This window comes from Phyllopteryx taeniolatus, chromosome 21 (genome assembly GCF_024500385.1).
Source record: "Phyllopteryx taeniolatus isolate TA_2022b chromosome 21, UOR_Ptae_1.2, whole genome shotgun sequence".
Classification (NCBI taxonomy): Eukaryota; Metazoa; Chordata; class Actinopteri; order Syngnathiformes; family Syngnathidae; genus Phyllopteryx; species Phyllopteryx taeniolatus.
In genome coordinates, this window is record NC_084522.1 from 4071674 (window position 1) to 4092974 (window position 21301).

Here is a 21301-nt window from a genome sequence, read left to right on the forward strand (position 1 = left end):
TTGCGCAGGTGTACCTAATGTTATGTCCCCGTAACATCTACCAGCGAATGCGTGACATCGCCAAGCAAGGGGATTAGCATGACCTGCTTTACAGCCCTACACAAACAATGGCTTCTTCTCCTTTTTTTTTTTTTTTTTTGTTACCCGACCACCCATCCGCTCGCCACCTCCACATTTAACACGCTTGCTTCCCTTTGGTTTTGCTTACAGTACTACTGTACTACTACCTACCAGGGCGAGCGAGGACCAAAATACTAAAGGATTAAAACCATGTGTCAGATCAAGCTTTGTACAACAGATGGTTGCTAGAGTATGTTTGCAAGCACCGTACACTGTCACTCGGGGGTCCAGGAATCTGCTTTTTGAAAGTATTATGACGCTAAAATCTGAATATGTTGCTGTAGATTTATGTTCGGCCCTTAACTATATTTGGGGTTAATTAGGTGAAGGAAATCAGCAAAATGAACATGAGTCAGCATGACTACGGTGCAATATCAGAATTGGGGCGAGACGTCTGCTTTTTGAAAATAGTATGATACTAATAGCAGGTGAAATGTCTTACTTTAGATTTACGGACGTGTGTTCACTAAATTTGGGGTTAATTGTTAAAGAACTAAAGCAAAAAAAAAAAAAAAAACATTAGCCAGTAGCCCTGTGCAATCGAACAATGCAATACCAGAGCTGCATCCGAAATGTACTGTTTTAATTAACACTGTCACAAAGATTTCAATTTCACTCTGTCATTGTTCTGATCTGCAGTTTCGAGTTATGTGGAAGAATATTTGTCACTCTGCTACCTTTATTTAGCCACACCAGTGAGGTGAAATATGAGGAATGCCTTTTTGTTGGGTGTAAACTATGAAAAAGGGTTGATTATTATTTTTATTTTTTTCAAATGTTACTTGTATTGAGATCTTATTCGTACTTACTTAATAGGAAAACTAAGTGTATCATATATGCCTCCTTTCTATATGTGAAACCTTGGACTATGCGATGTGATTGCAGTCATTGCAACGAGTGCTCTATAATATGGAACAGAACTCAAGTGTGGGAGCTTGTAGGCCTGCTTGTGTCATAGCTGTCTCTCTCTCTCTCTCGCTCTCTCTCTCTTTCTTTTCGCTCTTGTTTCTCAAGCTCTCTCGACCATCGAGTCAAGGCGGGAGTTTACAGGAACAGCGGGCCTTGTCACACCGGCGGAGTGACACAGGAATGTATTGTATGCGTGTTGGAAAGACAGGACAGCTGGGGCCGAAGTAGTGCGCCAAGTTGCCCGAAGCTGGACCGAGGTGACCCTGACATGTTACGGCGGGTGTTTAATAAAATCCACCGCGCTAAATGCTGATTTTTTTCCCGATAAGAGCGGGGGAATGATTTGGGGTTGTAAAAAACACAGTCGCATTCACGACCCGCGCAGGGATATTGAAGGTTGCCAGCGAGTGCTGCGGCCCGCTGAAAGCACACACAGTAAATTGAAGGCTAGGGACGCCTGGAAAACCCGGACTGGAGTTTGATTTTAATCTGCCTTTAAACGACGGAAAAACACATAGAAATGCACTTATACGGCTCCACGTAAACTGAATAACTCTAAAGTTATAAAGTGTCAAGCCAACGAGCTAGAGCAGTTCTTTTTGAAGGTTTTTGATGCTAAAGCAGCCACTTTGTGTGTGTCTGTTTCAGGGAACGGTTGGTGTACTATGACCTCCAGACTGCAGTTGGATCATGGAGGAGTACAACTGGTTGTTCTGGAGGCCTGCAGGCAACGTGAAGGTCAGTCAGCATCCACTAGTCACCTCAAACCCAAACACATGCATTGTAGCGATACATATCTATACGTTTATCATTTATTCATCCATTTTTGTCTCCTTGACCTCGATTTGAAGTGCGCAAATTGCCCGTGGTGGGAAATAACCAAGTACAGTGGTGCCTTGATACGAGTGACCCAATTTAATATTTTTCAAGATACGAGCCGTCGTCCCGACGATTTTTTTGCTCTGACTTGCGAGTTTAATTCGTTCCATGACCAAGCACATAACTGCATTTACTTGTACAGTGGTAAAGCCATTTACGCGATTTCCGAGATACAAGTTGTCGGTCAGCTGACCTTTTTTTGTTTTGAGTCGAGGACTAAAGTTCGAGCTACGACTCGAGCGCTTGCTATAGTGCCAGCAAAATTCACAACAAGCAGCAGTTTGGCAAAACGTGAACAATTCTTCCAAAAATAAGAGGCCAAGTGAAGTTTACTGTAAAACAAAGAGAATTAACCAGACCACCTAATTTTGTCTTACGGACGTCTGCTAGCTTAATGCTAACACACAATGCACAATAGCATTAACGACAATGATCCAGCAAATTTGAAGCGTGGGATAATATATTCCCCATCCATGGCCTTAGTGAAGAGAATTGCTCGACGATGTCAGCGCCAATGGTGATCGGTGGAAAATGCGTTGTGTCTTGTGCTAGCCTGAAAACCCCCAGCTTCTAGCATTCAAAAATTCCCTATCTAATCTGAAAAACACATACAGGTAAGGTGTATTTTTTCAGTTGCTATCAGTAGCTAATTTAGCATATTTTGTTTGTCAGTTCACAACATTAGCAAAGCTATGAGAACAAGTTATTTTGATAACATAAAAGTCTTTTTTTTTTTCTATTTCTCAGTGGGCCGATGGTGGACTGTCTAAATCCTGGATAGTTGGCCAGTCACCAAGGGGACATTCGCACCTAAGGTTATCCATTTTGGAGAAAAAGTCATTACAGCCACCTGAAGGGAAACAAGGAGGCTTCGATTTGGAGGGTGAGGTGTTTAATTACGCTAGTGGATGCTGGACCAGAAACCCGCAATTATTCATTTTTCTACCACATATCCTGTTTGGGGTGACAGGGAGCCGGGAGTCTACGCCATTTTTTTTAACTCTGCCATAAAGTCAGCTTTACAGATGCCACGTCTGCTATCAATTGTAGACAGTTTGTCGTGCAGTAAAGGCTGAGGCAATTTGGCCAAAGAGCGCTTTGAAGGGCCGCGCAAACGTGCTTCATGCGACTGGAAGGCCGCAGAATTATTTGGGGGAGAAAAAAAGCGCCAAAATCAACACTTCAGCCCGATAATACAATTTCTCTACTGACGGTCACATCAGCTTGACACAAAGTGCTGCCGCACGAATTGGTGGAGGGGTGTTGCAGGGGTGGGGTGGGTGACTCACCCCTCCCTTGAAAGCCCAGCTGTCAGCGGTTACATAATAGCGGAGCCTTGTTGCGCTCGCCAGACGGCTTTGTGCTCCTGTCACTGGATGTGATTGTGGGCCCAGATTAAGCGGCGGGTGAGAAGGCGCAGTTAAGGGCTTCCTACCTGCTCTCCAGCAGAGAGAGACAGAACAAACGGAATCAGAGGGCTGCGCGGCGCTTTCATGCTAGCCCGGCAAGTCGGCGTGTTGTGGCCCCTTTTGTGCTCTGATGAACACCGTCGCTCACTTCCACTGCCTGGTGTTTTATGTAGTGGCCCCAAAGAAGACCTCCAAGGGAGACCGTAGCCAAGTGAGCAACCAGCACTAAATGCGGAAAACACTTTTAGACACACTTCTACTGCTCACAGCCATCCTTTTTCTACCACTTATCCAGTTTAGGGTGGTGGGAGACTCTTCTTTGTTTTACAGTAAACGTATCCACCTTTCGCACCCCCCCCCCCCCAGTCCACGAGCGTCAGTTTTCACCGCAACGCTGTCAGCTCTTTGGTTTCACGTTTGGTTACGCCAAATTCAGTTTCCATGTGTTCTCATCAGGATTTCAGTCGTACCTGATCGTGAGGTCATACAAGGCATAGGTGTCAAACTCAAGGCCGGGGGCCGGATCTGGCCCACCACATCATTTTTCTGTGGCCTGCGAAAGCAAATCAAGTGCGTCAACTTCCATCATTCTTGCTAAAATCTGTACCAACATTTTTAATTGTTACATCAAGAAAATAATGCGTGTATATTGCATTTTTTGTTACCAAACACCTTTTTACAGTAACTCGAGCAATAGTTGAACAAACTATTGCCCTTGACCTCTGATTTCAAAACTAGTTTTCTATCAATTTGTTGTGTATATGTAATAATAATGAGCCGATGAAAAAACATTTTTATGGTGTTACAGACATAACGGCCGTCTGAGGGAAACCGTAAGTACAATGTGGCCCGCGACAAAAATGAGTTTGGAACCCCTGCTATAATGGGTGCGGGTATGTGTGGGATTTGGGAGGGGGGGGCGATCGCTTATTGAAGAGGGTTCTGATTTCCCCAGGGCTTGTTCTGTTAATTCAGTATATTATAGCGCTGTTTACCCAAAAGGAAGGGTGAGGGGGGGCTAGTTCAACAAGGTTCCCGGTGGTGGCCACCCCAGGAGATTGTCCCGTAGGGTTACCTCCTCCATCCTGTGATCCAGACCGGCTTTTCCCTCTCTCTCTCTCACCCTGCTTATAAGAGAGAGCCAAGCCTTACATTAAATCTGTGTTTCTGCATAACCGGCCTTGTATGTGACCCCCCCCCCCCCCCTCCCCCGCCCCCCCTCCAGCCCTCCTCCACCCATCCCCGTCCCTCGTCCCCTTCACCAGTCTGCCGGGCCCTCTTCTGCCTCGCTCTTCTCCAGCTAGCGCCTCGCTATCAGCCCAACAACAAATAAACGCTGACAGAATAGATACCGTGTGCCTTTAAAAAGGCTAGCTATGGAAACCCTTCTGTCGCCACCCTCCAACCCCCAGGTGTGTTTACTGAGTTTCACTAACATAGAAACCCTTCTTTTTTTTGTTTGATCTTTTCTCTGAAAATAGTTCGGTAAAATGCTATTTCTGCCGCCCCTCCTCGTTTTTGCCTTTTCCTCGAGTAGCCTTAATTTCTCACCGTCTCAGTGAGGATTGTGTTTGTCTCACGAGGGATATGGAAATCTCTCAAAAAGGCGCCGAGCCAAATCCTCCCAAAAGCAAGGTTGCTAGTAAACAACAACAACAACAACAAAACACAAATTGGAGCTTTAAAACTGAGCGGGAGGCCATTCTGTTTTTTTCCACCTTCCATTTTTGAGGGAGGTGTTTATTTTCCACAACATTGCGGAGCGACTGCCACGTCAGAGTGAAATGGAACACTAATTGTCGTGAAAGACAACGTCTCCCCTAACGTAAAGGAAACTCAGGCAGCCAGTCCTTCCTTAAACGTCCCCATTTGGCTCAAAAAAAGCTGCTACTCGCCTCTTAACTGGAGCACGTAAGAGGGAGCACATAACTCACTCCACTGGCTCCCTGTGCATTTTAGAAGCCCCCGCACCATCCATTTTATTTTATTTTTTAAACTCGTCTTAAAACCCATCTTTATTCTTTGGCTTTCAACTCAGCATGAGACTTGGCATCTGTTTGAGTGTTTTATTGTTGTAATAGTTTTATGTCTTATGTTTAACTTTTATCTATGTACAGCACTTTGTTCTAGTTGTGATTGTTTTTTCAAGTGTTTTATTCATAAAGTTGAGTTGAGAACAAGTTGCTACACAGTAGGAGAGACTGGCCCTCTGTGGGTGCTCCTGTTTTGGTTAGCAATAATGTCTCGATGCAGTGAACTCTTTCTTGTGGTAATGGTCAGCAATAGAGTTTGCATCCACTGTATACTGAAAAAAAGTTCCGGTACTTCATTTTCGGTTGCAGATGATTAAAATGTGTTAAACTAATGTCATTTCCCCCTCTTTTACAAAAAAAATAATCAAATAACATATGCAAGTTTAACACATTTTAATCATGTGCAACTGATGTACATGATTCAATGAAATCAATTCAAAGGAGGTTTTTATCAGAGGTCATTTACTGAGGTAATTATACTTACTACCTGCTTTTCTCAGATGGGAAAAGAGAGTCTATTGGAGGGAGGCCTTTTTCTATTTCAGGCGTATATGCACATACGAGCAACTGTCATCTCTCCACTTCACAGTTTCTTGTTTTTCATCCATGCATAGATCCCTGTGGTTAAAAGCCTGTGTGCATAAAGCAGGGTTTCCCAAACTTTTTAGACCCAAAACTGAGCCAAACCTATAAAAAACTAAAATAAAATACAACCCCAATTCCAATGAAGTTGGGACGTTGTGTTAAACATAAATAAAAACAGAATACAATGATTTGCAAAGCATGTTCCACCTATATTTAATTGAATACACCACAAAGACAAAATATTGAATGTTCAAACTGATCAACTTTATTGTTTTTAGCACATAATCATTAACGTAGAATTTTATGGCTGCAAGACGTTCCAAAAAAGCTGGGACAGGTGGCGAAAAAGACGGAGAAAGTTGAGGAATGCTCATCAAACACCTGTTTGGAACGTCCCACAGGTGAACAGGCTCATTGGGAACAGGTGGGTGCCATGATTGGGTAGAAAAGGAGCATCCCTGAATTGCTCAGTCGTTCACAAGCAAAGATGGGGCGAGGTTCACCTCTTTGTGAACAAGTGCCTGAGAAAATAGTCGAACAGTTTAAGGACAATGTTGCTCAACGTACAATTGCAAGGAATTTAGGGATTTCATCATCTACGCTCCATAATATCATCAAAAGGTTCAGAGAATCTGGAGAAATCACTGCATGTAAGCGACAAGGCCGAAAACCAACATTGAATGCCCGTGACCTTCGATTCCTCAGGCGGCACTGCATCAAAAACCGACAATCTGTAAAGGATATCACCACATGGGCTCAGGAACACTTCAGAAAACCAATGTCAGTAAGTACAGTTCGGCGCTACATCCGTAAGTGCAACTTGAAACTCAACTATGCAAAGCAAAAGCCATTTATCAACCTCAGCCAGAAACGTCGCCGGCTTCTCTGGGCCCGAGCTCATCTAAGACAGACCGATGAAAAGTGGAAAAGTGTTCTGTGGTCTGACGAGTCCACATTTCAAATTGTTTTTGGAGATTGTGGACGTCGTGTCCTCCGGGCCATAGAGGAAAAGAACCATCCGGACTGTTATGGACACAAAGTTCAAAAGCCAGCACCTGTGATGGTATAGGGCTGTTTAGTGCCAATGGCATGGGTAACTTACACATCTGTGAAGGCAGCATTAATGCTGAAAGGTACGTACAGGTTTTGGAGAAACATATGCTGCCATCCAAGCAACGTCTTTTTCGTGGACGCCCCTGCTTATTTCAGCAAGACGATGCCAAACCACATTCTGCACGTGTTACAACAGCGTGGCTTCGTAGTAAAAGAGTGCTGGAACTAGACTGGCTTGCCTGCAGTCCAGACCTGTCTCCCATTGAAAATGTGTGGCGCGTTATGAAGCGTGTAATACGACAATGGAGACCCTGGCCTGTTGAACAGCTGAAGTTGTACATCAATCAAGAATGGGAAAGAATTCCACCTACAAAGCTTCAACAATTAGTGTCCTCAGTTCCCAAACGTTTATTGAATATTGTTGAAAGAAAAGGTGATGTAACACAGTGGTAAACATGACCCTGTCCCAGCTTTTTTGGAGTGTGTTGCAGCCATAAAATTCTAAGTTAATGATTATTTGCTAAAAACCATCGAGTTTATCTGTTTGAACATTAAATATCTTGTCTTTCTAGTGTATTCAATTAAATATAGGTTGAACGTGATTTGCAAATCATTGTATTCTGTTTTTATTTATGTTGAACACAACATCCCAACTTCATTGGAATTGGGGTTGTATGATTATGACCCCATAGATGGCTCTCTGGTGTTCATGTCGGTTACGCCAATAACCGAAAATGTAAAGCCAGAATCTGACGGGACGCGACCATACTTGTTGAGGGCCTCACCACTGTGATGGTAATTGTCCCTCCAGGGTGGTGGAGTAGAGCAGGTGGAGGATCGGAATTGCGAGAACAAAACTTTTTATCTGGAGTCGGCTGGAAGCCCGAGCGGTAGAAGCCTGCAAGGAGGACTACACTTAATTACCGGCCTGGAGGCTTTGCGGGGACAACGTGATGACAGGGATACGAAGGTGGAGCTGGAGGTCGGATTTCAATCCTTGAATGTTGTCGCTGCGAGCGTTGAGTGTAGCTGTAGACTGCTAGCTTCTTGCGCTAGCCGCTACCTACATTCGGGGTGTAACGTTACAACTCATTCTGATTTCTTTTCAATACTGTACAGATGTGCATCGGGTCCCCACACGGAACATATTACAAAAAGAAACAATAAGTGTAAACGGCCCCTAAACAAACACAGTACAGCTCAGGCTCTGGCTCGTTTTTAGATTTTGGCAGTGCGTCAGACTTTTTCAATTTGTTCAATCTGTGTTTTTATAGCGTGCTAATTCAGACTGTTCAAACTGTTACGTTTGTTTCCGAAAAAGAAGACAAACTATTGACGCTTGACTTATCCAGCACTTTTTACCCAAGGCGGCAGCATGACGAGATTAACCGGCATCATTGACTGTAAAGTCAAAACGAGGCCGTGTTTCTAGTTTTCTCCATCTGTTGCCGGTGGAGCCGATCAAAACACAAGCGCTCCCTCTGAAAATGGAACTCTGCTTTGGACCGCATCACTTGGAGTGTTCTAGGATTTGGATCAAGCGGCGAGGAGGGTATATTTGAACCGGCCGGGCACCGATCCTGCCAAATAGGGCATTTTTTATAAAAGGTTGGCGCGGGCCTTGACGGAGCGATGGTTGGCAGGGATGCTGTGCCCATGTGGCAACGCCAAAGCCAGGCTTTTGGTTGCCGTGAGTCTGTAGTAGTCAGGGCGGAACTCAGCATTCCGGTTCAAATGATTCATTAGAAAACAACTCTCATGGATGAAAGGTGCAAAATATTGTCAACATGCTCCCTTGGAATTAACTCATTTGTGTGGCTAGAGCATAGCATGTATGTAAGATAATATATAAAATAGTTTGTTGTAGTTTCTCTTCTTTTTAGGAAAGCACAACACCAATAGTTTGTCTCTTTATGAAAGTGCAACATCAATAGTTTGTCTTCTTTTCGGGAAAGCGCACCATCAACAGTTTGTCTCGCATTTAGGAAAAAAAACAACACAGACAAGCGCAACATAACATTTTGAACAGTGAATTATTATGCTGGTAAATTACAGCTTTGTCATTAATAGATACTCGATAAGGTAAACATAAAACATATGTAAGGTAATGTAAAATTACTTATTTGAATAATAAAATGGTCATTGTCATTCCACAATTATTCATTAAAATAAATGGTAAAAATGCAAATACAAAGTCATTACAGATGCTGTAATTTAGTTAACCGATTTTAGGCAGGAAAACTACTACATTAATGCAAAACCATTACAGGAGTCTTGATAATGTAAATGTAGTCCGCGGGCTGCCTTTGCCCACCCCTGATCAACAGCGACTCGAGTTTCCGTGGCTAAAAGAGACCCTTCCTCGCGCCTCGCTTTCTTTTCATCCCCCCCCCCCAACTGCAAAAAAAACAAAAAAAAGCGCACGCATCAGGCGTCCTTGCAGGGTGGACGGCGGTGCGCTTTGGAGAGCTCTTAACCTCGCCTCGCATGCCTCCATTCATATCCACGCCGCTTCCTTTTTATTTGCCTTTCTTCTCAACTTTCGGGAGAAAATAATAATTCACAGGTGGTCACTGTCTTAAAGTTGTTTCCTTTTATTAATAACAGACATTTTTAAAAGACCCTTGAGGCAATTCCCACACACACACACACACACACTCATACACACAAAAACAGATGTAATTTGAATATGTGCTATCACTTTTGATTTGAAAGCTTGTCTTCTTAGGGCACTGTGGTCCTGACATGACAATATTGTGAGGAGTTCATCACTTTGGCGTAAGAGGAGTTCAATTGACGAAATCCATTTAGGTAAGATACAACCCAAAAAAAAAAAGGCTTTTTCAGCGCAACACTGAACGAAATAATGATGATTATTGGGTTTTTGTTGGTTACATCTCTGTAGTCAGGCAAACGCCGAATTTGGTATGGATTGTAATAATATACAAACCTTAAGAACAAAACTGTCTATCTAATAATATATAACAGCTGTCATCTTTTCTTTTTAAGATGTCTTCTTTTGGGGAAACAAACGATGCAGACAAGTGCAACATTACCGTGAGAGCAGTCAGAATTTTGATGCCGTAAAGTCAAGGTTCCAGTTCTATACAAGCGTAAATCTTTTCTTTTTAGGTAAATGGCAAATCAATTACTTGTCTTCTTTTGGGAAACAAATGATGCGGACAAACCGGGGTTCAATCCCCGGCCCCGCCTGTGTGGAGTTTGCATGTTCTCCCCGTGCCTGCGTGGGTTTTCTCCGGGCACTCCGGTTTCCTCCCACATCCCCAAAACATGCGTGGTAGGTCAATTGAAGACTCTAAATTGCCCGTAGGTGTGAATGTGAGTGCGAATGGTTGTTTGTTTCTCTGTGCCCTGCGATTGGCTGGCAACCGGTTCAGGGTGTACCCCGCCTCCTGCCCGATGATAGCTGGGTTAGGCTCCAGCACGCCCGCGACCCTTGTGAGGAGAAGCGGCTCGGAAAATGGATGGATGATGCGGACAAGTGCAACGGTCTGAATCCTTGTACACTTTGATAATGTTTTGTTTGTCAGCCACAACTGTAAACGTCATATACACACACACACACACAATCTCACACACACACACACGCACACCGTGTCTGGGAAAGAGTCGAATGGCTAGTGCACTTTGCTAAGTGGCACTTCCTTCCTCGACACACTCCAGATGACGTGTTGAACGGCTGCATGGCAACCATCTGGACAGGATCCAACTGCTGTGATTGTGTGTGCGTGCATGTACGCGTGTGTGTGTGTGTGTGTGTGTGTGTGTGTGTGTGTGTGTGTGTCCAGGTCAGGCTTGGTTTAAGATTGCCGCTGTTGTTTGGGGCGAGTGTGACAGCGGAGCATTAGTGGCCATTAATCGTGAAATTGTGTACGTTACTGTCAGGTTGTGTGCGTGTGTGTGACCAGTGAATTCAACTGAAGTCTTGTTAGGAAATTCCACACGCCATTATTAGGTTGTCGTGGTGATCGGAAGGCAAAGAAAGATCGAATGGTTTTGAATCGCAAATAAATCCAATCAAAACATGAAAAGACCACAGTGATCACTCGTCACTTAACATTTTTACTGTCTAAAATATCAAACTTTTAAGGATGATTCTAGAAATAGAACATAGTTCTGGTTAGGTTTGTTTTATATATATATATATATATATATATATATGTTTAAATCAGCATTTTTTTAATCAAATGCAACGTTTTCTAACCAATAAAATTCCCCCAAAATATACATCCATAGGAATATATGGTATTTTTGGGGGGGGGGGGGGGGGAATTAGTAGCAAATACACTGCCCGTCCCAGTTAAAATTGCACGGTGGGTCCGATCAAACGCTCCGGCGCGCCATATACGGCCCCCGGGGCCGCGGGTTGCCCACCCCTGTGTTAAACGATCGCAAGCCAAACGGGCGCTTGGATGAGGCCCAAGCTGCTGCCTTGGTGACGGCCGGGGGTGATGCATCACGCTCACTGAGGGGGGGCTCGGTGGGGACTGAGTAAACACTCTTAAATCATCTGCTACCCCCACCGCTGTCACCTCTGCCACTCCCACACACACACACACACACACACACGCACACATGCACTGCCAACGGCGGCGTTGGCCCAAGTTACTAGCAAATTGTAACGTTTATTATACAGCATTACTTGCTCGTTTAAAAGGAATTAGTTACAATATGATCGTTCAGTCTGTGATTCGTCGGCCAAAACATCAGATCACAAAGCAATTTTAATAGGCCTACTTTACATTGAAATGTTGTCATTTTCCCACAAAATCAAACATTTTTCTACTGCTTTATCAGTTCAAATAAAAGAATTTGCTTTGATGCCACTTGTAGGTCTTAATGACGGCTTTCTTCCAGAAGATACAGCGCTCCACAAATAAACGAGAAGAGATCAGCCAGCATCGTCGAGCGCTTCCATGCCGACTCTTTCGATTCCCAGGAGCTTTCGATGTTTCGCCATTTTGAACCCAAACGAGAAATTTTGAATGGATTATTCTTCATCCTCAAGAAGCTAAAAAACAAACGATAATAAATGACATTTAGTCACTAGGAGTTGATTCATTAACGTCTATTTCGTTCAGCTATCCAATGATTGACCTCTATTTTAGCCAATGATCGCTGTCCTTTTTGGCCAATGAGCAATATAATATAATATGGGGTGTAACAAAAAGTTATCATTCATGTAATGCTACTCCCAAAACTGCCAATGATGCATCAACAGTGCCTGAACAGCCAGCCAATGACATGCAGTCAGGCCGCACGGGAAGGCGGGACTTCATTAGAAACCCAAGCCACAGCGAGAGGAATAATACATGCCGACCGAGTTCGTAGAATCCTTGCGGTAGGCATTATATTGGACGGTCGTCGGAAGTCGTCATCGCAAGGTTGAAATGCATTTTAAATCACTGAGTTTGTAATGGGTATAACCAAAAATAGTAAATAATATAAAAAAGTATAAAAACGGAAGTGTGCGATGACGTGGGCAGCCACAAAGGATTAGTTTACGAGCGCTTAACATCATACGAGCAAGAACTGCCCTTCTATCGTTAAAAAGTCTGCATTCCAGGTCATATCAGTTTGAAGAATCATCATGTCTATTAATTGTGGTGGGGGTTCCTCATGCTCACTATTAAAGCTTGTCTGGACTTGGCGGAACGAGAACAGCGTGGAAATGGAGAACTAAAATCAGGACAAGGACACGGCATCCACATAGAAACCATATTGCAGAGGTGCGCCAAGATGAACGAGAGAAGCGAATGCGCCCCCATAATAATAAACAGCAAGTTTATGCTAAAAGAAAAAAGCTCCCTACCCCCTCCCTCCCTCCCTCCCTCCCAGCCTTGTCTCTTCTGATAAAACACACACACACTCCTCCCATAGCCTATATACAGCAGCTGAAGTGACCCCCACCCACCCTGCACACTCTCCTTTATTAAACCCCTTTGCAGAATCTGCCTTTTCGTCCCTGAAACACGCACAAACATGGCCTGTGTGCAAACTCCAAATGTTGATTTCACTGGAAGAGTGAGCCATGAGAGCAGAGAGCTCCGCATTGTAGAGAGAGAAAGGGCTGAAGCAGAGCTCGCTCGCCTTGCCTTGCCTGCTTCCCATCCCCCACGTTCACATAGCAAAGTTCTGCTTGCTTTTGCAAGCGCCTCTGCTGCGTTCACGGGTGCCAACCACGGCTCGGAAAAACGACTTGTCAGCTCATGAACGCTTTGCCTCTTAAGTATTTGTCGCGTATTTGAGTGATATTAGTGCAGTATGCCTCGAGGCACTTCACGTCATTGAATTCATCGACAAAACAGAGTGTAATATGCCGACTAGGGTCGTAAATAAAAGTGTGTGTGCATGTTCTCAGTTGCCGAGATTCGACAAAATATGACAATCACTTTTTAAACATTGTTTTTGAATCTATCTCTGTAATTAATGTTCCCCATACATTCTCACATCAAAGTTTTGAGCCAGGTGCTGCCTGTAATGTTTTTTAACAGGCTCGTTTTTTTTGTTTTTTTTTTGCGTTGCAAAAACTCCGACGGTCAGCGAAGCCAACGCCTCGGCTGCTGCTGCCATGAGAGCAGGAGGCAGGCAGGGAGCACGAAGAAGAAGGAGGAGGAGAGGGATGGGGAGAAAGAGTAGAAGAAGAAAACGTAGAAGAGGCAAGGGGCGTCTGTTCCCGTTAAATACATCCTGGCTAAAGTATTCTTGCTGCAGAATTTCCATGAAAATTCACTTTACTCACCCCCCACTGGCAACGTGAATTTCAAAGGCCTTACACTCATGTTTCTTAAAAACTATCTTCACTTCCACTTCTGTGTGCGCCGAGTCCACCCCCCCCCCCCCCCCCATTACTCTTTCTCCGTTACACACACGCACACAGCTTGTAATTTCATGCTTCCCTCTGCTTCACTTCTCTTACTGCGCACACACGAAATACTCGCATGCGCGTTTGAAATACAACAGAATACGAGCGTTGCAGAAGCGATGCAAAGCAGGTCAGCGGGAGGAAAGTACCACCAACTGTAAACACTGAAGAATAGTGCAGTTGGATGTAAATGCGTTTAGAATTTGACAAAGAAGAAGAAAAGAAAAGCTTGGCAATTTAGCATCGCCTATCTGTCCAGCAATACCCGCTTCCGATTAGGACGAATTTCGTCGAATTCCTTCGCCCGAAACGGCTGCTTCAAACCAACGTGTCTGTCTTCCTGTTCAATTTCGGGCATGGGTCCTTGAGACTTTTTCATGCGTCCTGTTACGATAGACATGTCCACCAAATTTCACGTCAGTCAGTGAAACGGGTGTACGGGGCTCATTTTTTCTTTCGAGCAGTGCAATTTGCTTGAAAATTGTTGCATTAAAGGAAATAGGGCTGATTTCCAGTTCAATTGTGAGCATGGGTCCTTGAGACTTTTTCATGCCTCCTGTTATGATAGACACGTCCACCCAATTTGGTGTTGATCAGTCATGTTGGGAGTTGTTTTATTTCGTAATGTACCAGGGGGTGCTACTGAGTCACTTTTGGGAGGGTCCTGTTTTTTTTTTTTTGGGTCATGTTGAGGCGCCCAAAAAGGCAGAAGAACAATAAACAGTGGAGTTACATAAACAAACTCACACATACTGTATGTGTGACTTTGTGAATACGATTGCAGACACTAAGTCTGTAACTCCAGGCATTAACACGCTGAAAGTAGTTATTAAATGAACCTATTGTATACATTTGAAGAGATGCTCCACGATATTTGGGCCGTGTTTTGATCTAAAAGGGGGGAATTCATGTACTTTATTTTGCAGTCTCTAGATTTGCATAGGCGAGCTTGAAGGTAACACACTGGGGTTTTTACGGCCGGCGACGTGTTTATTCATTAGTGGGAAATGATCCAATTTCACTTAATTGGTCTGAAAATTATGATTTACTTACTAACAAATAATATATATCTTTGTTTTGGGTTTTTGTTTCTGCAAATCAAAGCTCTGAATGACAATATTTATATTTGGAATTTTAAAGTTGTCAGTAGTTTATAATATATTTAAAAAAATATTAATTTGACTCAAACATACCTATAAATAGAATAAAATACAAAGTTTTTTCTCAATTACATATTCAGCTGAAATCAAAAATATGAAATTGAAAATCAGGCCAAAGGACTGAGTTTGATGAAAAGTTGAAGAGTCATATTTTGTTGCTTTAGTCTAAACACATATTGCTGTTGGTTGATGGCTCGATGATTTTGTCTGGACTAATTACGGCGGCTAACAGGCTAATATATTTTTACTGATGCTCATAACCAAATTTCTGGGTCATGTAAACCAGACCCATTAAATAGGAAAACCAAATTCAGTCCTGTGCAGTGGTACCTGGGCCTTCAGTGGGGATTTACTCGACTGAATCCACCACTATCGAGTTGCAAAATTAGAACCTATCAACCAAGCCTCTGGTGCTTCCGATAGTGTTTAGGCCAGTCCACCACTGGTCCCGTGACCCCTGTTTTGTATTTTTGATCGGAGCCAATAGTTAAAATATGAAAAAACAGGATTATTATTTTATTTTTTTATTTTTTTGGGTTCAGATTTTAAAACAAATAACAAAATAATCATTCACTCTGTCCTTTTGTGATTGCCAAATGAAAATGCGAGGGACTAAAGATCCCCGGATTGGGAAAGAGTGCTCCAAATGTAAACAATGTTTGTTCTGCGCCCGCAGTCCGGATCCAGTATTGTTTGGCTGATGCTGAGATCCGCTTCCGTGTTTTGCCGACATCCTCGCCCCTCACTAAGATGGCTGTGTCTCGCGGAGCCTCGTGCTGGTTCGCTCGATTTCTCGCTTGCGCTCTACTTGTGCGTTAGAATCCCCCTCTTTTTTCCCCCCTTTTTTTTTGACTACACTTAAACGCGACGCAAACACACTCGCACTCCCCCAGTTTAGCCGTCTCCGTATTTTTCGCGTGTTCTCCTTCGCCCAAACTTTCCCCCCTGTCCTTGTTTTTTTTTTTTTTTTTTTCTTTCCTCAAGTTGAAACGGAGTCGCGGTGGATTTACCGGATACCGGTCCGGACGGAGAGCAAAACCGGGGGAGGGGTGGGGGGATGAACCGGGACGACGGGTACGTCGTGTTAAATGCAGTTGTGTTCGATGATTATTCGGGGTTTAATCGCGAGTGAGTCGCCTTGCTGAGAGAAAAGGGGCGCTGTAGAAAGAGTGGGGAGGCGAGAGAGGGGGGATATCATGGCCGCTCAGGTCGCCAGCGTCGCCTCTCTCAACGCGAGCCCGCCGTCCGAACTCAAAAAGCCGGATCGGGACTCGCAGGAGGAGTCGGCGCCGGGGGAGAAGCAGCAGCAGCATGAGAACAAGGAAGCGGGGCCTGACGGCGGATCTCCCGGCCGAAAGGAACTGCAGGACGGCGGCGACGCTGCTGGGGGAGGAGGGGATCCTGACATGAAGAACGGCAACGGGAATTTGCCCAGGGTAAATAATAATAGCAGTAATCAGAACGATTCCGGCGGGCCCGAGGGGAATAACCATCCCGGCGTGGGACACCACCACTCGGGCCCCTTCCCACCACCTCCTTACGGCTACAACCAGCACTACAGCCGGGCCCCTTTTCATCAACATGGCGGACAACAAAGCCCTGGCATGGCAGCTGCGCCGGGGCCGGGCATGATGGACCCTTACCCCGCCAATTCCCACGAACATGGCTACCCCAACCACTATAACAACTACAGCCCGTTCCAGAGCAGGACTTCATATCAGGGTCAGGGCTACGGGGCCATGAGTTCCCCGCGGAACAGCCAGCCCCCGGCGGCCGGGGGGCAGCCAGGCAAGCAGCAGCAGCAGCCAGCGGCGGCGGCGGCAGGAGGAGGAGGAATGGCCGCCGCCGCCGCCGCCTCTTATAACAACCAGAGGTATAACATGGGAAGCCAGCAACCCACGTCGACGCCGACTTTAAACCAGCTGCTCACGTCCCCCAGCTTGGCCAGGAGCTACCCCAACTACCCGCAAGGAGACTACAACAACCAGGAAGGGGGCACCAAGTCGGCGGCGGTGGTGGCGGCGGCGGCGGCGGCGGGGGACTTGGTGAGTGGCTACAGCGGGGTCCACCCGGGTTGGCAACAACGGGCCCTCCACCCGCCTCCCATGAGCCCGGGGAACACCGCACAAGCCCCCAGTCGGAACCAGGTAAGCCCCCCGCCCCCCACTCAGAAACCTACCACGCGAAGCTACCAGCCATTGTCTATGGAGCAAGAGCTCTAAAATGGCTGCCTCTCTCTTTCCACCCAACACCACCCCCTGCAATAGTGCTTCTGAGCAAGCCTACAGCCGTGCTTTCCGCGTAAAAACTACTTTTTGGGGCGAGTTGGGGAGACGAGTTTGGCAAAGTACGGCGAAGAGTTTAGCAGGAGATAGTGTGAGTTTAAAGAGCAAGGAGGTGATGTTGCTGTCTCCCCCCCCCCCCCCCCCCCTTCCTCCTCGAACCTCCATTTACAGATTCACCTGCGAATTTTTTATTTTTATTTTTATAAATAAAACATACCGTGTATGTTGTGTGTGTGCTTTATGAAACTTGCGTTCAACGTTTAAACGAAACGTTAAATGACTGACAGCCACGGGCGTGGAAAAAAAAATGCGTTTGCATATTCATTAAGGAAGGAGCAAGGTGCTAAAAGCTGCTAGTTGCTGCACGGTGAAGTGTGTGCTGTGAAAATGACCACCAATTAAGTGTTTACTCGGATCAAAACGTGTGAATCTCTCTCTTTTAAGTGCGTTGATCGTTTTGTTCTCATACCCTCCGATTCCCTTCCTCCGTATTGTCGCCCCGGCCGCCTGCACTCGGGCTCAGCGCAGATTGCCTTTTGCTTTGGGATTTGAATTATGGAGGTAAAAATCGTGCTGTCAGAGCCACAAGACAGTTGGTCTTAGGTTGACATGCGAGCCGAGATCTGATTGGCTGGCCGTCCCTCCGCTCTCGGCCATTTATAATTGAATCTAATGGAAAAAAAGGGCTGCAGCCTCACCACCGCCGCCCCCACTTTACCCTGTTACATACTCCTCCACCAAACAAAATAGTGCTGCTTTTCAGCCCCTTTTTAATACCTTGTTATCACGAATTATAAATATGCGGGTTGCTATAAAATGTGCATGCATGCGTTATTATGTTTTGATGTTTGTTTGTGGAATTGGCCAAAAACACTCAACCACCAAGCATGCTTTTTGGCATTTTCCAAATGGATATTAACAGGAAATTCATGTAGAAGCAGAAAAGAGGTACTTATTGAAGAAGTTATACACATGGGGTATTGATGCAGGATGGTTTGATTGGCTTTGCTTTACTCGTCGTCTTATGAGTAAATTATCTATGATTTATCATTATCCTGCACATAATGTTGCTTTCAAACATATAGCCAGACGTTTTTATCTTTATGGTCACACAGTTGTGAAACTAAGTTAATAGCTTTTTGTTTGTGTTTCCGGATAAATAATATGATAGTGGAAAAAAAATGAAGAGCACGTTTTTGATGGATAACAATGATTCAATAGTATACATTTTGATTTTTGTCAGATTTTAATTGAAATGATCAGTTTGGTCAAATTCTAAAATGGTTATTGTAACATTTTTGCAATTTTTATAGTAACAGATGTAAAAGTAAGTCAACTGCATTTCTTTGTGTTTTGTATAAAAATAAAAAAAGACTTGGGAGATGCAACTTTTTTGATGGACAAGGACAATCTGATAGCATACATTTGATTTGTTGTGATTTACATCCCCCCCCCCCCATATAAATAAATGGAAAAGTACAATATCGGTCACTTGATGCATTGCCAGTTAATTGTTCAAAATGTGACATTTGCTGAAGTTTTTCTGAATAGCAGAAGTTTTTGTTTGATTTACAAGTAAATCACTCTATACTAGGACATTTTTGGCAATCTTGCACCTTTCTTGTGGCGTTATCTCGAACAACATTGCTGTTCACGATGGAAAAAAGCAAATATTGTGTTAACTTATCCCCCTAAAAAAATTCACTTATTGGGGTGGGTCTGGAACGTAAGTCCTGCAATCAACTAGTACTCACAGTACCTTAAAATGTACTCACAGTTTTCGTGATGAATCAGTTCCAAAATGTCTGGCTATAACCAAATTGTACGAAAATTGGAGTAATAGTTCCCATATCAGAACATAATGTAAATCCAACTAATCTGTTTCAGACACCCCAAAATGATTAACGTTAACTGAATTTTTTGGCGTAACTATAGTTTAACATACGGAAAACAATGTGTAATAAATGACTAATAGGCATGGGCTGGTTACAGCATTCAAGGTATATCGCGGTTTCAAAGCCGCAAAACTTTCCATCACCGTTTTATTTTCGTTGAGTTATTAGTTTTGGTTTCGAGTAGTCTGTGAGCCCGACTACTTTTCCCATTGTCTAAAAAGTCGACTGTTTTGGGATTTGGTAAACAAGAAGGATAATGCGAAACGTGCTCATGAAGAGTGGTTTGGGAGGCAATACTTGCAATACGATATTGCATTTACGAGAGCGGAACCCATCACTTTTCCGACAAAGTCAAGGTAACCTTAATTTATTAATATAACCCTGTCTTGAAATGATCGTTTTCAGCCAACTATGAGAGTTAGCGTGTCTACAATCGGTGAAATAAATACGATAGACTTGCTATTGGGCAGCTAACTAGCATGGCTAACATCAGTTAGTTTCTGCTCTGAGCTTACTTCGCAAAGCAGCGAAGAGCAAAGGAGTAGCTACTCGTTCTTTGAGAAATAATTACTTTTAATGCTGTACTACATTTTGATTTTGTTTAGAGAAATTCAATTGTTCTCTTTTTACATTTACGAATATACATACAGAGCATATTGAATGGGGGAAAAAAAGAAAAAAAGTTATTTGCCCAAACATTTGAAGATATTTTTTTTAGGACTGTAATTGCAGTACTGTGATACAGTAAAACCGTGATATTTTTGCTCACGGTGATTGATTTTATATTCTTTGTGAATATACCTCAGGTCTATTATTTTTGACTGGATGCTACGTGTGTTCCGGTGGCATCACAAGTTGTTGCACTGGCGCGTCACGCTGGCTGTAGTTGTGTTTACAAACAGCAAAGGTGTCAGCCAAGTGTCACGGCATTTTTTTCTTTTCTTCCTCCCATCCCTCCTGAAGGTTTACAGTAGCCTCATTGACTTTCCCCGCACATTACCATGCGAACAGCGCTCACCCTTGCACCTCCCTTGAGTAATACCGGTCACATTTGACGTTGGTTTACTCTGCGGTTATGTCATTTGTATAGACAGGAGATGTATTCCAGGGCAATGACGGCTCTGTACATGTTGCCTAAAAGGCAGTAGTTCAATGAAAAATGATTGGAATTGTGTTATGGCCTTCAGACGACTGTCATCCAAACACCAAATGAAGGAATATCCATTCCTTCATTTTCTTCAGGGCCAATCTCAAATGCATTTTAATTAGGATTAATTGAATTGTTGGACTGTTTAGGAATATGTATTGTGTTTCTAAAGAACTTTATTTTCTTTCTAACTTTTAAGGAAATATGTTTAACATTTTGCCCGCAAGCAAATTGACTCCTCATATCGACGGCGGTTTTCATGCCAAGAAAACATCCCGCTGACTGGTCGCTCGCTATATTTTGGAATTAAATCCTAAAATGCATCACACGATGTGATATTTAGTGGCATTCAGTTTTTTTTTTTAAATTTAATCACAGTCGTTTTTCTGTCGCTTGGTACACAAATCTGTGAGAAGAGGCAAACAAATCAATATCGGCCAGCGCGTCGCCAACAGATACCACTACACCGACATTAAATATGTATAGCATGCTATTACACTTTTGAATAAAATTATATATTTCCATTAATTTTGCAATTTAAAAAAAGGACTAGCGAATCTGAGTGCAGATACTTACATTCCTATTCATTTAAATCGAGCAAAACCATTGATTCACATCGATTTTGATTTACATTTTAGTCCACGAAAGGTAAATATATGAAAATGTGACATGTAATGATCGAATGTAAATGTACTGTCAACCAAGCCGCTTACTAGTGTCTGCTAAAATTCTGTGTAATTGGACTTTTTTTTTTTTTGCAATTATGACCCTTTATTGTCATGTCAGATCTGCGGCACACCAAGCGACGTGGCCGAACATGACTGAAGTGGACCACTGCAAAAAAATTATAGTTGCTGACTCTTCACAGCACACAAAGTGATTGAGCGCTACATATCTATCAAAGCGCTGTAACGGAAAAAACGCAAGCCTGTATTGGGTT

At 43.7% G+C, this 21301-nt stretch overlaps 1 protein-coding gene and 1 long non-coding RNA gene across 7 annotated transcripts in view; both read left to right on the forward strand.

The window, feature by feature from the left end:
- Positions 1–1494: 1494 nt before the first annotated feature.
- On the forward strand, positions 1495–12072 carry LOC133471340 (uncharacterized). 3 transcript variants are annotated; one of them, XR_009786188.1, is made up of 5 exons: positions 1495–1767; positions 2656–2791; positions 9717–9799; positions 9998–10120; positions 11843–12072. It is a non-coding gene; the product is annotated as an uncharacterized LOC133471340 (long non-coding RNA). The 3 variants fall into 3 exon arrangements; XR_009786187.1 differs by lacking the exon at positions 9998–10120; XR_009786189.1 differs by lacking the exon at positions 11843–12072 and having other exon boundaries at positions 9998–11049.
- A 3699-nt stretch (positions 12073–15771) lies between these two features.
- Positions 15772–21301, forward strand: part of arid1ab (AT-rich interactive domain 1Ab) — a 45633-nt gene continuing 40103 nt past the window's right edge. For 2 of the 4 annotated variants that reach the window (XM_061760549.1, XM_061760551.1), the window contains exon 1: positions 15772–17181. In XM_061760549.1, the coding sequence (XP_061616533.1) occupies positions 16231–17181 (951 nt within the window). In that variant the 5' untranslated portion in view covers positions 15772–16230. The remainder of the gene's footprint in view (positions 17182–21301) is intronic. The other 2 variants (XM_061760550.1, XM_061760552.1) reach the window with 2 other exon arrangements.